General features: G+C 36.0%; 1 protein-coding gene across 1 annotated transcript in view; it reads left to right on the forward strand.

The window, feature by feature from the left end:
• CALB1 (calbindin 1) overlaps window positions 1–13,981 on the forward strand; it is a 35,709-nt gene that overhangs the window by 18,226 nt on the left and 3,502 nt on the right. The window contains exons 4-9 of the mRNA XM_007517357.3: window positions 2,605–2,688; window positions 2,789–2,845; window positions 6,220–6,297; window positions 13,564–13,619; window positions 13,707–13,746; window positions 13,875–13,928. Of these exons, the coding sequence (XP_007517419.1) occupies window positions 2,605–2,688; window positions 2,789–2,845; window positions 6,220–6,297; window positions 13,564–13,619; window positions 13,707–13,746; window positions 13,875–13,928 (369 nt within the window). The remainder of the gene's footprint in view (window positions 1–2,604; window positions 2,689–2,788; window positions 2,846–6,219; window positions 6,298–13,563; window positions 13,620–13,706; window positions 13,747–13,874; window positions 13,929–13,981) is intronic.

The raw sequence follows: 13,981 nt of genomic DNA on the forward strand, positions 1-13,981 counted from the left end.
TTGTGTACCAGGATCTGAAAGCTACTACCCCACCCACCCACCTGAGTCCTTCACTTTGACTCAATATACCAAGCCCAGTCCAAGCTGTGATTTGTGTTTCCCCTTTTCTTTTTATTCCTCAACTTCTATTTCAGAGTGAAATTATCCCACATTCATCCTTCTCTTTCTGACTTATGTCACTTAGCATGCTTCCTTCAAGCTCTAGCCAAGATGAGGTGAAGTAGGTAAACTCATTTTTCATAGCTGAGTAGTATTCTGCTGTGTATATACACCACAACTTTCTCAACCACAGAGATATAAACTCTAAGATGTAAAAACAAAAATAAGTTCAAATATATGTTAGACATGTTAAGAAGGGGATATTGATCACATAAAATATAATCACATATTTTGTATCAATTTTTTTCACATTTTAATGGCCTTAAAGCATAAAATTTTGTTTAAAATCTGGGGTTAGCTTACTTGGGGAAGTGCTTGTTCTGTCATGTAGGCAACCCAGATTTGAGCTCAGTACCTACCACACTGGTAAAAGTTTCATTGCTGGGGGTCAGGCTGTAGTGCAGCAGGTTAAGTGCACATGGTGAGAAACTCAAGGCTGGCTTGAGGATCCTGGTTCGAGCCCCTGGCTGCCAACCTGCAGGGGGTTGCTTCACAAGCAGTGAAGCAGGTTTGCAGGTGTCTATCTTTCTCTCCCCATCTCTGTCTTCCCTCCTTTCACCATTTCTCTCTCTCCTATCCAGCAGCAACAAGATCAATTACAACAATAATTATAACCACAACAATGGTAAAAACAAGGGCAACAAAAAAGGAAAATAAATAAATAAAATATTTTTAAAACCTTCAATGATATGGTATCTTTCCTTCTATTTCTATCTATCTGAAAACAGAAAATCTAGAGTGTTTTCTATAATTTGTTGGAACTTTATTGACCTTGAGTTGGTGTGAAATACAAATTCTTGACTTGGTGGGAGGTGTGCTGATTTGCATACATCATGTGTAGATATGAAAATACACCTGAAATCTGTTAATTTTGTAAATATAATATTAAGCCACCAACTTAAAAAATACACAATGAGGATGCATGTCTGCATTTCAAGGGATTTGTCAACTTCTGGAAGGTCTATTCTCTAATATTAGAAATGTAGTGGTTCTAACAGATATGCAAAGTCATTTTGAACCCAGAGCATTTAAGACTCATTGGTTTCTATTTCAACTTCTTACTTCAGTGATGAGAGTACTAAGTTCCAGAAACGGTTAAGGGAGTTGCCTGGGACCACAGCTAATTAGCAGCTGGTCCAGGAATAGAACTCATGCCTGCAGTGGGGCCATCAATCCAACTCCATCCCTCTTGCACGCAATAGATAGATTATATTCACCTTAAAATGGGATCTGGAGCCCTTTCTCATCCAAAAAAAGAAAAGGAAGAGCACTGAAGTTATGAAATGAGATCTAAGGGGAAATGTCAGAGGGTCACAGAATGAGATCACAAAATAAGCCCATGCCCTGGATTCAAGCAGTGGCTGTCGTTTTAGAAAAACCAACAATTTAAGAACTGTCTTCCCTTTTGCTGACCAATTTTCTTTTGCTTTTTTTTTTTTTTTTTTGCCTCCAGGATTATCACTGGGGCTCACTACCTGCACTATGAATCCACTGCTCCTGGAGGCCATTTTCTCCATTTTATTGCCTTTGTCGGATAGGACAGAGAGGAAGGAAAGACAGGGAGGGGGACAGAAAGACACCTGCAGACCTGCTTCACCGCTTGTGAGGTGACGCCCCCACACACTGCAGGTGGGGGGTCTGGGGCTCAAACCAGGATCCCTGAGCTGGACTTTGTGCTTCACGTCGTGTGCGCTTAACCCCCTGCACTATTGTTAATAGGCTTTCTCCTCAAATTTGGCAATGCAGCTTCTCTTCCTTCCTTTCCCTTACCTTTACCTTTATCACAGTTTCCTTCACTCTCCATTAAATGCCCCATGTGTGCTATTCTGTGTACTTGAGAGGACTGACGAGATTCTGTGTCACAGAACAAATGAAAGATTAGTCAGAAAGACAAAGTACAACAGATAAGAAATTGTCAAACTGGATTTTCCCATACAGGCCTGCTGCTGCCATCTCATTAAAGACAGGACTAGTTAAGAAGGAAAGAACAAGAACATATTTTGGTGTTTTTGGTTTTTATTTTCCACCATGGTTATTGCTGAGGCTCAGTGCCTATACAAGTAATCCACCACTCCTTATGGCCTACCCCCCTTTTCTTCTCTTTCTTTTTTTTAAAAATTTGATAGGACAAAGATAAATTGAGAGGTGGGGGGTTAGGAAGAGAGGGAGAGAGAGGGGCACCTCTACCACTGCTTCACCACTTGTAAAGCCCCTCCTTACAGGTGGGGACCTGGAATTTGAACCTATGTCCACGCTGAAAGAATAATATTACTTTTAAGAACAAAGGATCAGAATGGGAAATTCAATTCTAAAGGCTTTCCCTCTTTTAGTTTTCTAGACAATAAAATTACTCCTGCTGAACATATTTAAGAAAAACTAAGCCTCAGATAAAGCCAGAAATCACTTCCCAGTGTCTTATGACAATGGTTTAATTTTTTTTTCCAGTTGGCGCATGTACTACCCACAGAAGAAAATTTCCTGCTGCTCTTCCGATGCCAACAACTAAAGTCTTGTGAGGAATTTATGAAGGTATGAGAAAACTCTGGCACTAAGTGACAACTTCCAAAGTTGGAAAATTGTCAGTAATTTTTTAATGAATTTGGTTTTCTTTATGCAAAATTGCTTACAGACATGGAGAAAATATGATACTGATCACAGTGGCTTCATCGAAACTGAGGAGCTTAAGGTAAGCAAATAGATATTTGTACTGTTTTTCCTTCTCAAATATAATTATGAACTCTGCAGCTTTAAAAAAAAAAAAAAAAAGCCTCCCACAAAAGAAACTATTGTTGAGCAATGGCACATTTTCATCCACTTTTCTACATCATTAATGAAGTAGCAGATCAAAAAAGAAACTTTAAGTACTTTTCAAATTCTGTTCAGTGATGCAAGAAATTAGCATTTCCTCTGGTATACACAAATAGCTAGAGGAGACAGACACACTGACAAAATAATAAACTGTGCACAATAAACCATTCCTTTTATTGAAATTTAAATTTTGTTTTATAGGTTAAATACATATATATATATATATATTAAAGTTTTCCTTCAGGAGAAAGACATAAAGCAATTATTTGACATTTACTCTGTGTTATGTACTTTACACACGCTATCTTATTTAATCTTTGCAAGAGCTCTATGAGATTAATACTTACCAAGAGGGAAAAAATAAAGACTAAGAAACATAAAATGATCTCCTGAAGACCATACAGAACTCCCAGATTTAAACCCAGACTTCTCTGCCTCTAAAGCTTCTAGATATTCCATTCAAACTCTTCCCTCTCAGTAATTTCAAAATGATAACACAATCAAATTTCTAAAAGAACAGAAACTTTGAAAATCAGTCTATGGACTGATACCCCACAGATGTGCAGAGGAACTGAGTTGGGGAAATAGAGCAAGAATAACAAGGAAATGGTGGAGATGTGAAATCAGAAGTCTTACCTCCAGACAAAACTCTATATTGTTCTCTTCTGTGTTTCTTTAAAATTTTTTAATATTTTCCTCTAGATGGTGAAATTCAAGATGTTGCACATCAACAAGATGTCGTGAGATACAAAGAACAATAATTTAGTATATTCACGAACTCAATAATAGACTATAGTCTTTCAGATATATGGAAATTCTTGTTCTCATTTTCATAAACTAGCCATAAGACTTCTCAATCCAGATGACCCTATTTTCTCTAAATTTAGGATAGACTAGAAAGGAAGAAATGTAATACTTAACCCGTACCATGTGGCAAAAGTGGTACGAGGTGCTTGAAATGTATTTTTACATTTAATTCTTATAGAAAATTTGCAAGATCAATATTATCAGTCCTATTAAACAGAAATTTAAGAGATTAGATATTTGGGGGGAATTACACAGCTGCTAAGGTAGATTTGAGAAAGGAATATCTACTTTCTAATGGAGAGAATAGGGACATGGAACACTGATGATGAGAAAGGTATAGAATTATACCCCTGTTGTGTTATAATTTTGTAAATCAATGTTGAATCACTAATAAAAAAAAAGAACTTAGATTTGACGCTATGTGGAATTTTACTATGTAAATAGTGCTTTCTTCACATACCACCATGTGTTTCTAAGCCTTACTCTTCAGAAGCTACTTCTGCTGCTGCTATGTGGAGGAGATAAGAATATCAAACAGATTCTTGGTTATGGTTTAACACAATTTTAGTTGTATATAATTTATAGATTAAACTGGGACATATGTAACACTAAAAAATTCTTAAAACTATAACCTACTGGAAATGCAAACACTGCTAATGTGAAATCACCAAAAAAATAGTCTCTTTAACAAACTTGCAGATCAACAACCTGAAGCCCACAAGGTGACAGTTGAACTGTTGTGTTTTTAGACTATTGGACAAAAGGAAATTTATTCTGAAAATCATTTCAAGTTCATAGTGAAAAGCTTTACTCATTTCCAATACTGACCTCAAAGTATTGTAAAGGTCTACTTCGTTGTTCTAAATTTTGTTCTCACAAAGAGATTCTAAATAAAAGTCCTCCTCTCCGGAGAATTTTGAAGATAAGTTGGCATTCTTTTTTAATGGATCTTTCAAGAAAGCTAATTTTAAGATCCATAATAGAGTAAAACATCACTTGCTCTCAGACATGACTTTGAGTCTCAGCGTCCCAGGTTTCTCCCAGGCTATTTTTGTGACCACAATTTTAGTCTCTGATGAGGTTTTTTAACCCAATTAATCTCTGACAAAAGCCTAAGACTCAAAAATAAAATTTGCCCCTAACAGATAACGTTGAATTTTCCATGCTTTACTTTGAATTTGAAGTGGAATGATTGAAGTAAAAATAAATTTATCAAACCAAAAAAATGCTCTCCTTCCTTATAAAAATTAAAATTAAGTCAGCCCAGCATAATTGGTGCATTTGGTATAAACCACTGCTGAACCAAAAAGAAAAGAAAAAAAAAAAAGGAGACAGTTCTTTAAGTCTAAACACAGTACTTGTAAAGGTTGCCAAATTGTATTAATTCATTTTCTGAGAAAATAAAGAAGTTGCAAATGAATGCAATAGACAAAATGAAAAGACTATTATATGCTTAAGTACTTTTACTGTCATCAATGTGGCGAACTTCTGTAAAGCTTTTATTTGATTTATTTTCTGTTAAAAAATTAAATTCATTCCTAAACTCCAACTGTCAAATTAATAATCATCTTTTATCATTATTCCCACATTACCCTCTATTTTAATATGATTCATATATTCTTCAAAGATTAGATAACATCATCTGTGGCCAACTGTTTTAGTTTTTAACAAGCAGCTGAAGCATTTTAACTAAGGTGCTTTGATTTCTATCAAGGCCAAAAGTTAACCATTGGCCTTGGATGAAAAAAAAAGTTTTACATAGATCATAAATTGGTGGACAAATACAACTTGTGAGGCAGAAAACACACTTGAAATTTGAGATAGATTTCTGTCTGGTTTATTAAAACGTTTTCATACGTGTTAAAAGTACAAGAGATCCTACTGGTACATTTTTGTCATCACCATGCTTCACTATTCCAGGCTGAATATTTCTTCGTATAGAAAGAGACAGAGACTCAAAGACACTACAGCACCAAAGCTTCCCCTGTGAAGGTGAAGACAGGAATTGAACTTATGTCATGTGCATGGTAAAATGAACACCCTACCAAGTGATCTATCTTGCCATCCCTGCCCTGTGCTTTTTACAGAATATATCATTGTGTAAAAATAATTTCTATCAGATTGACTGCTTTCTACAAGTTTTTACTCAGATGTCTATACACTTCACAATCAAGATGCTCCATTAGTTGAAGTGAAAACATAGTATAGCACAGACTAGGACAGATCAGATCTCAGTAAAAGCAAATGTCTCACTTGTCAGACACAGTGTCATTGCTGGGACTCCAAGAAGAAACACATGTCTTTATCTACTTTCTAAGATCCTCTCCTCACACAGACTCTTTTTTCCCCCCTCACCCCTGGGATGTACTGTTTCAATGCAGGCTGAAATGGAAGTAAACTGCATTATACTCATGAAATTTATCTAGGCATTCTTTTTCTTAACAGAATTTTCTAAAGGACCTACTGGAAAAAGCAAACAAGGTTGTGGATGACATAAAATTAGCTGAATATACAGATCTCATGGTAAGACTGATCTTGACAACATTATAGTCAAGAACATATGAAATATTACTTTGTTTTTGCAATTTCCCAGGGCTATACAGAATGAAATAAGTAAACCCCAGTGTGGGCATCACATGTATATATGTATCATTTTATTTGAAAGTGAATTATTAAAATATGTTGTGTATTGTAAGTTGAAGCACTATGACTATTGGTTTTAAGAATCACCCTACAAATATTTCCCCTTTTGCCACTAGATAATTTTTATCAGTCAAAAGAGAAGTCACTTGTTTGGGGGATGTGCAGTGGTGTACCCCATTGAGTGCACATATTACTACATACAAGGACCCAAGTTCAAGCCCCCACCACCCCTCTGCAGGGAGGACACTTCACAAGCAGTGAAGCGGGTTTATCTTGCTCTCTTCTGCTTTATTTCCCCTCCCCTCTCAATTTCTCTGTCCTATCAAATCAAAACATAAAGAAAAACAAAACAAAAAACAATTTTACTCGTAAAACCATTGATTCTATCACAAAATTATGTAATATATGTATTTATAATTTGCATTAAAGACATATAGATTATTTCACTAAAAACTACTATAGTGGTTCTACATCAGTATTCAACATGACTTATGGAATCATAAATTTTGTTAACTTAAAGGGAATGTCTAGGAGGCCAGAATGTGGCTCACCTGGAAGAGCATTCACATTACCAGACATAAGGACCCAATTTCAAGCCACAGGCCAGCACATGGAAGCACCTGCAAGGTGGAAAATGAAGCAGTACTGCAGTGTCTCACTGTCTCTCTTCATCAGATATAATCTTCAGGATAAGATTATATCTAATATAATTTAGATTTACTCTCAGCTTTTCAGTTTTACTACCACACTATTTACTACAATAATATTTATTGCAACCTGGACCTAATCTTTAATTTTAAAACAGTGGGCAAAAGAAAGTCTCTTTAACTTCTCATTGCATTTCTGTCTCTCTAAAAAAAAAAAAGTGGCTGCTGAGAGTGAGAATGATAACGTTGTGCAGACAACAGGCTCTAAGCAATAACCCCGATGGCAGTAAATAAAAAAATAAAAGACATAACTTCCAGTCACTTTATTCACCAAACTGTTTTAAATTTCTCCCAGTTTCTTTTGGATATTTTTATTTTCAATAAGTTAGAGCTCTGGATGAGAAAATCCAAATAAACTTTGAGCCTAATATTGTAATGTAGCCAAATTTTACTGTAGAATACTGACAGTAAAGAAAATAGTTTAAAACATGCACACTGTTAGGAATGATCAAACAAATGTTTTCTCTATTCATAATATTTATTAATTTTAGGTGAGTAAAATTTGCTCACTTTGACAGCATTGGAATTATGAGATAAAAAGTCTTTGATAAATGTGATTACATCACAGGCCAATATTTTGGTAACTATTTTAATTGATTAATTTTTTGAAATTCATACAAAGTTTTAAATTATCCTTATAAGTATGTAGACATATATACACACATATGCATAATATATACACACATATACATATTTAAAGTACAGTGATGATACAGTGAATTATTACTTCATAGATTTTAAATAATAACAAAACAGCTGCATGTTATTACATAGATGAGTTAGATGTTTTAGTTACTCTGAGAGGTAATCTTATAAAGGATAAGATTATATCTAATATAATTTAGATTTACTCTCAGCCTTTCAGTTTTACTACCACATTATTTACTACAGTAATATTTATTGTAACCTGGACCTAATCTTTAATTTTAAAACAGTGGGCAAAAGAAAGTCTCATTAATTTCTCATTGCATTTCTACTTATTGCAGTATTATCATATAAATGTGCCACCATGGATAGATCTAAGTTTTGAGAGATGGACAGTAACCTACATTTACCAACTTTCTGCCAATCTTAAGGAATGTCTGTTTAAAGTAAAAATTACTTTCCTGGTAGGAATTTGAAGCAACTTAAAAAAAAAACACTCATGTGGGAGTTTTTCCCCTGTTGGATTGCCCTGACATACCTGATTAAATGTTATAAACCAGTTCAAATCTGGGAAGAAAATTAATCAAGAGCTAATTAAAATTTAAATATATATGTGGGGAAACATTTCCCTCTGGACCCTAGATTGTGTGGTTTGATGCCTAATATCTTGGTAGAAAGTATAACAGTAGAAATTATGGTCAATGACTTATTAAATATTGTGTCACCACTGGACCCTAAAAATGTCCTCCTTCTATATGATTTTCCTTTCTTCTTAAAGAAACATCATTAAACCTAAATTCATTAAAAAATAATGCTGCATTTTTACATATCTTCTATCCGTGTTTTGTATTTTAGTATAACTCATAGAAAGTCCTTCTATATAGTACATAGTAGCAATAGTACCTACTTTCTAAAAAGTGAAAGTTTTCCAAATATGTGTTTCTGAGTGTTTATATCTGAGTGTGTGAGTGTGTCAGGCTATCCATGAAAAAATAAAATAATTCAATATTTTGCAAGAAGATAAGTACTATCTTATTTTCATTATTAGATGATAAATAGAGAAAAAATCAAACAAATGAACTGATTATAAACAGATGAGGTATTTTTAAACTTTTAGAATATAACACCAAATAGTGGTTATAAAACAGGAAGCAAGAAACTGGTGGTGCTTTTATATGTATACCCCGATTTATGGTATACAGTCATCAGTAAATACATGTGTAAAATTTCTCCATTTTCTGCATAACACTCTGACCCTCCCCTTAGATCGTCTTCTACCATTGGCACCAGTCCAATACACCAAACCCTGTCCAAGATTGCTTTGTTTTCCCTTCTGTTCTTATTTTTCAACTTCTATCCATGAGTGAGATCATTCAGTATTTATGCTTCTCTTTCTGGCTTATCTCACTTAACTTGATTCCTTCAAGCTCCATCTAAGCTGAAGTGAATTCACAATTTTTAATAGCTGAGTAGTATTCATTGTGTGTGTATATATATAAAAATTTTCTCAGCCATTCATCTGTTGTTGGGACACTGAGGTTGCTATCAGGTTTTGACTATTATAACTTGTGCTGCTATGAACATAGGTAGACACACATCTTTTTGTATGAGTGTGTTTGATTCCTTAGAATATATCACCAAGAGAGAAATTTCGGGGTCATAAGGTAGGTCCACTTCTAGGCTTGTGAGAGTTCTCTGGACAGCCCTCCATAGGGGTTAAACCAAATGACATTCCCTCCAGCAGTACAGGGTGGTTCCTTTGCCCCCACAAACTCTCCAGCATTTGTTGTTGTTCTTTCTATCATTTCATTTTTTTTCTTTTATTCAAGAAAGGATTAATTAACAAAACCATAGGGTAGGAGGGGTACAACTCCACACAATTCCTGGAGCTCCGCTTCCCCAGAGACCCACCCTCCTAGGGAAAGAGAGAGGCAGACTGGGAGTATGGACCAATCAGTCAACGCCCATGTTCAGCGGGGATGCAATTACAGAAGCCAGACTATCATTTCATTTTTGATGTATGGCATTCTCACAGGAGTGAAGTGGCATCTCATTGTTGTCTTTGAGCTTCTTGCCACCCGCTGTGCTACAGCCCGACTCCCCATCATTGTTGTCTTTATTGAAGCTGGGGGCATTAGAAGGTATCATAAAATGGGACAAAGGGGGCAGGCATGCTGATTTTCAGTGATTCACACTTGAAATCTATATGTTTATATAACGGTATAACATAATGGTACTTCATATTATCACCATCTTATTCATTTTTAAATGATATTTATCAACAAGGGAGAAAGAAAAATAAAACTTCATTCTATAAGATATAGTGCTAAGGTTCTACCCAGGCACCTTAAGCTTACAAGTCTTTTGTTCTATCACATCATCAACTTGATTACTTATTCTTGTATTCTGTGCTTTAAAGTAAACTGTATTATCATCCCATTTTCTGGAGGGTTTCAAGATATGGCATACCTTGAAGCCTATACCTGGAAGTTACTTCATAAATTATTTGCTGCAGTCCTTTTCACCAAATAACTAATTGACTTGTTGAAGAAGATAAAGTGACACACTAGTAACTGGGTTTCAAATCTTGTCTTTTTCATTTAAGCAGTTGTCCCTGTTTTATATTATAAAAATGTGGCGGGGGCTGGGCAGTGTTGCTGCGGGTTAAGTGCACATGGCACAAAGTGCAAGGACTGCATAATGATCCCGGTTCAAGCCCTGGCTCCCTTCACAAGCAGTGAAGCAGGTCTGCAGGTGTTTATCTTTCTCTTCCCCTCTGTCTTCCCCTCCTCTCTGGATTTCTCTCTTTCTTATCCAACAACAACAGCAATAACAATAGCAACAACAAGGGCAACAAAAGGAAAAAAACAGCCTCCAGAAGCAGTGGATTTGTAGTGCAGGCACCAAGTCTAAGCGATAACCCTGGAGGCAGAAAAAAAAATGTGGCAATACAGCTTACTAAAAGCATGAAATGAGAATGAGTAAAGCAAGACTGTGTCCACACTTTAAAGTGAAATATACTGATTTGTAAATTCTTCAGTGAACATTTATCCTTCACCATTAAAACAAAGAAAGGGAGGGAGGGAGGGAGAGGGGGGGAGGGGAGGAAGGAAGGGAAGGAGGAAGGAAGGAATCAGGTTTGTGGCAAATATAGAGGAGGAAGTCAGAATAGTCTTCAAGAACATTAATTCTCAGCTCCTCAATGAATGTAGATGAACTACTTATTCCCTAATGCCACCTTTAACAAATTGGTTAAGCCACATCAGAAGTTTGAGGTCAGAAAAAAAAAGTTAAGTGTTGAGACAGCATTATTTATGCACATAACTTTCATGCCTGAGGCTCTAAGCTCCCCACATTCAATTCCCAACACCATTAGAAGTTAAAGCTAAACAACAACTATAATAACAGAAGGAAGGAGTGCAAAAATCCAGCTTCTCCAAAGAAACAAGTTACATGACTTGTGATGAGTATTCACTTCTTTAAAACGATCATTCTTTTCTGTTTTCTATAGTGAAGGCATGATTAAAATAGAATTTTAGGGTCTGGGTGGTGACAAACCTGGTTGAAAGCACATGTTACAATGCACAAGAACCTCGGTTCATTCCCCAGAGACCCACCCTACTAGAGAAAGAGAGAGGCAGACTGGGAGTATGGACCGACCAGTCAATGCCCATGTTCAGCAGGGAAGCAATTACAGAAGCCAGACCTTCTACCTTCTGCAACCCACAATGACCCTGGGTCCATGCTCCCAGAGGGATAGAGAATGAGAAAGCTATCAGGGGAGGGGGTGGGATATGGAGATTGGGTGGTGGGAATTGTGTGGAATTGTACCCCTCCTACCCTATGGTTTTGCTAATTAATCCTTTCTTAAATAAAAAATAAAATAAAATAAAATAAAATAAATTCTTTTTTTCTTTCAGTTTTATTTATTTATTTATTTTTTATTTAAGAAAGGATTAATTAACAAAACCATAGAGTAGGAGGGGTACAATTCCACACAATTCCTACCACCCAATCTCCATCCCACCCCATCCCCTGATAGCTTTCCCATTCTTTATCCCTCTGGGAGCATGGACCCAGGGTCATTGTGGGTTGCAGAAGGTAGAAGGTCTGTCTTCTGTAATTGCTTCCCCCCGCTGAACACGGGCGTTGACTGGTCGGTCCATACTCCCAGTCTGCCTCTCTCTTTCCCTAGTAGGGTGGGTCTCTGGGGAAGCAGAGCTCCAGGACATATTGGTGGGGTCTTCAGTCTAGGGAAGCCTGGCCGGCATCCTGATGACATCTGGAACCTCGTGACTGAAAGGAGAGTTAACATACAAAGCCAAACAAATTGTTGAGCAATCATGGACCCAAAGCTTGGAATAGTGGAGAGGAAGTGTTAGGGTGGTACTCACTGCAAACTCTAGTGTACTTTTGCTTTCAGGTATATATTTTGCAGTAGTTTACGGATACGTGTGAAATTCTTAAAAAAAAAAAAAAAAAGAACCTCGGTTCAAGCCCCCATCCCCACCTGCAGGGAGAAAGCTTTGCAATTGGTAAAGCAGTGCTGCAGGTGTCTCTCTGTCTCTTTCTGTCTCTTCTTTCCTCTTGATTTCTAGCTGTCTCTATCCAGTAAATAAAGATAATACAAAAACTTAAATAAAAAATAAAATAGAATTTTGATATCCACAGAATCTGCTATAGATGCTCCGATGCAATATGATTGGGAATGTGATGGGATATTTAAATGTAGTCCATTATATATTACCATTTATATAGGTTACATGTAATGCTAAGGAACATACAACCAGAAATGTGTTCAGTGGGTAAAGCAGAGGATTTACATCAATAAAATCTGGGGTTCCATCCCTAGAAAAGCATATAGTAGAGTTCAGCATTACTCTGATGTCTCTCTCTCTCTCTCTCTCTCTCTCTCTCTCTCTCTCTCTCACACACACACACACACACACACACATCTTAAAAGATAAATAGAAGCTAGCTTCATAAATCAACGGGTATAGAAAGTGTTCACAAGGGAGTCGGGTGGTAGCGCAGCAGGTTAATAGCACTTGGCGCTTAGCGCAAGGACGAGCTTAAGGGTCCAGGTTCGAGCCTCCAGCTCCCCACCTGCAGGGTAGTTGCTTCACAGGTGGTGAAGCAGGTCTGCAGGTGTCTCTCTTTCTCTCCCCCTCTCCGTCTTCCCCATCTCTCTCCATTTCTATCTGTCCTATCCAACGACAAAGACATCAATAACAATAATAATAATAGCAACAACAACAAAACAAGGACAACAAAAGAGAATAAATATATACATATATATATATATATATATATATATAAAGTGTTCACAAAACTGCATCCCCATATCTAGAAATAATAACTCTCTAAATCTAGTGTAAAATGATACATGCTGTCCTTTTAAGTGAATGGTCCTCTTTCAGGATTCAATCTTTTCTGACAGTCACTGCCTTACAACCTATGAATTAAGTGGCCAAAAAAAATTTGGCTGTGAAAATGCATACAGCAAAACCTACCAAGCCAACATTCTTCCACATTTTGAGATATGTGTATCTATTTTTATGTAAGAAAATAAATGACATTATTCTAGAAACCTAGTTAATACTAGTGTTCTGCTACACTTTGGAAACTAATAGAAGTTATAGAACTAAAATATTTCCCTTTAAACTTAATAATAGTCTCTAAGATTTAGTTGTGTATATAAATGACAAGTTGAGCTTCTTCATTTTGAATTTTCATCTCTTTCATGCAATAAATAATTCCTCAGTAACTACAATAATGGCATTATATCTTTCAGCTGAAATTATTTGACTCAAATAATGATGGGAAGCTGGAATTGACTGAGATGGCTAGGTGAGTAGGTAATATGCAAATATTTTAATAAACCAATCCTTGTAAAAATGTGAGTTTATTAAAATAACGTTTTTATTTTCTTAAAAGGTTACTACCAGTGCAGGAGAATTTTCTCCTTAAGTTTCAGGTATTAATTTTTTCCTACCATAAATAATATTTTCCTTGTGAAGTTAAAAGTGTGTGATATTTGCCATGGAAAACACACTGATATATAATAATAGCATTTTAACATTTGCTCTCTTCTCTGCCATTTAGGGAATCAAAATGTGTGGGAAAGAGTTCAATAAGGCTTTTGAGTTATATGATCAGGTAAAAGCTTATTATTATTTATACTTTTATTTTTAGAAGAATTTAGAAAATTC

Source organism: Erinaceus europaeus, chromosome 1, assembly GCF_950295315.1.
Source record: "Erinaceus europaeus chromosome 1, mEriEur2.1, whole genome shotgun sequence".
In the NCBI taxonomy this organism is placed as follows: domain Eukaryota; kingdom Metazoa; phylum Chordata; class Mammalia; order Eulipotyphla; family Erinaceidae; genus Erinaceus; species Erinaceus europaeus.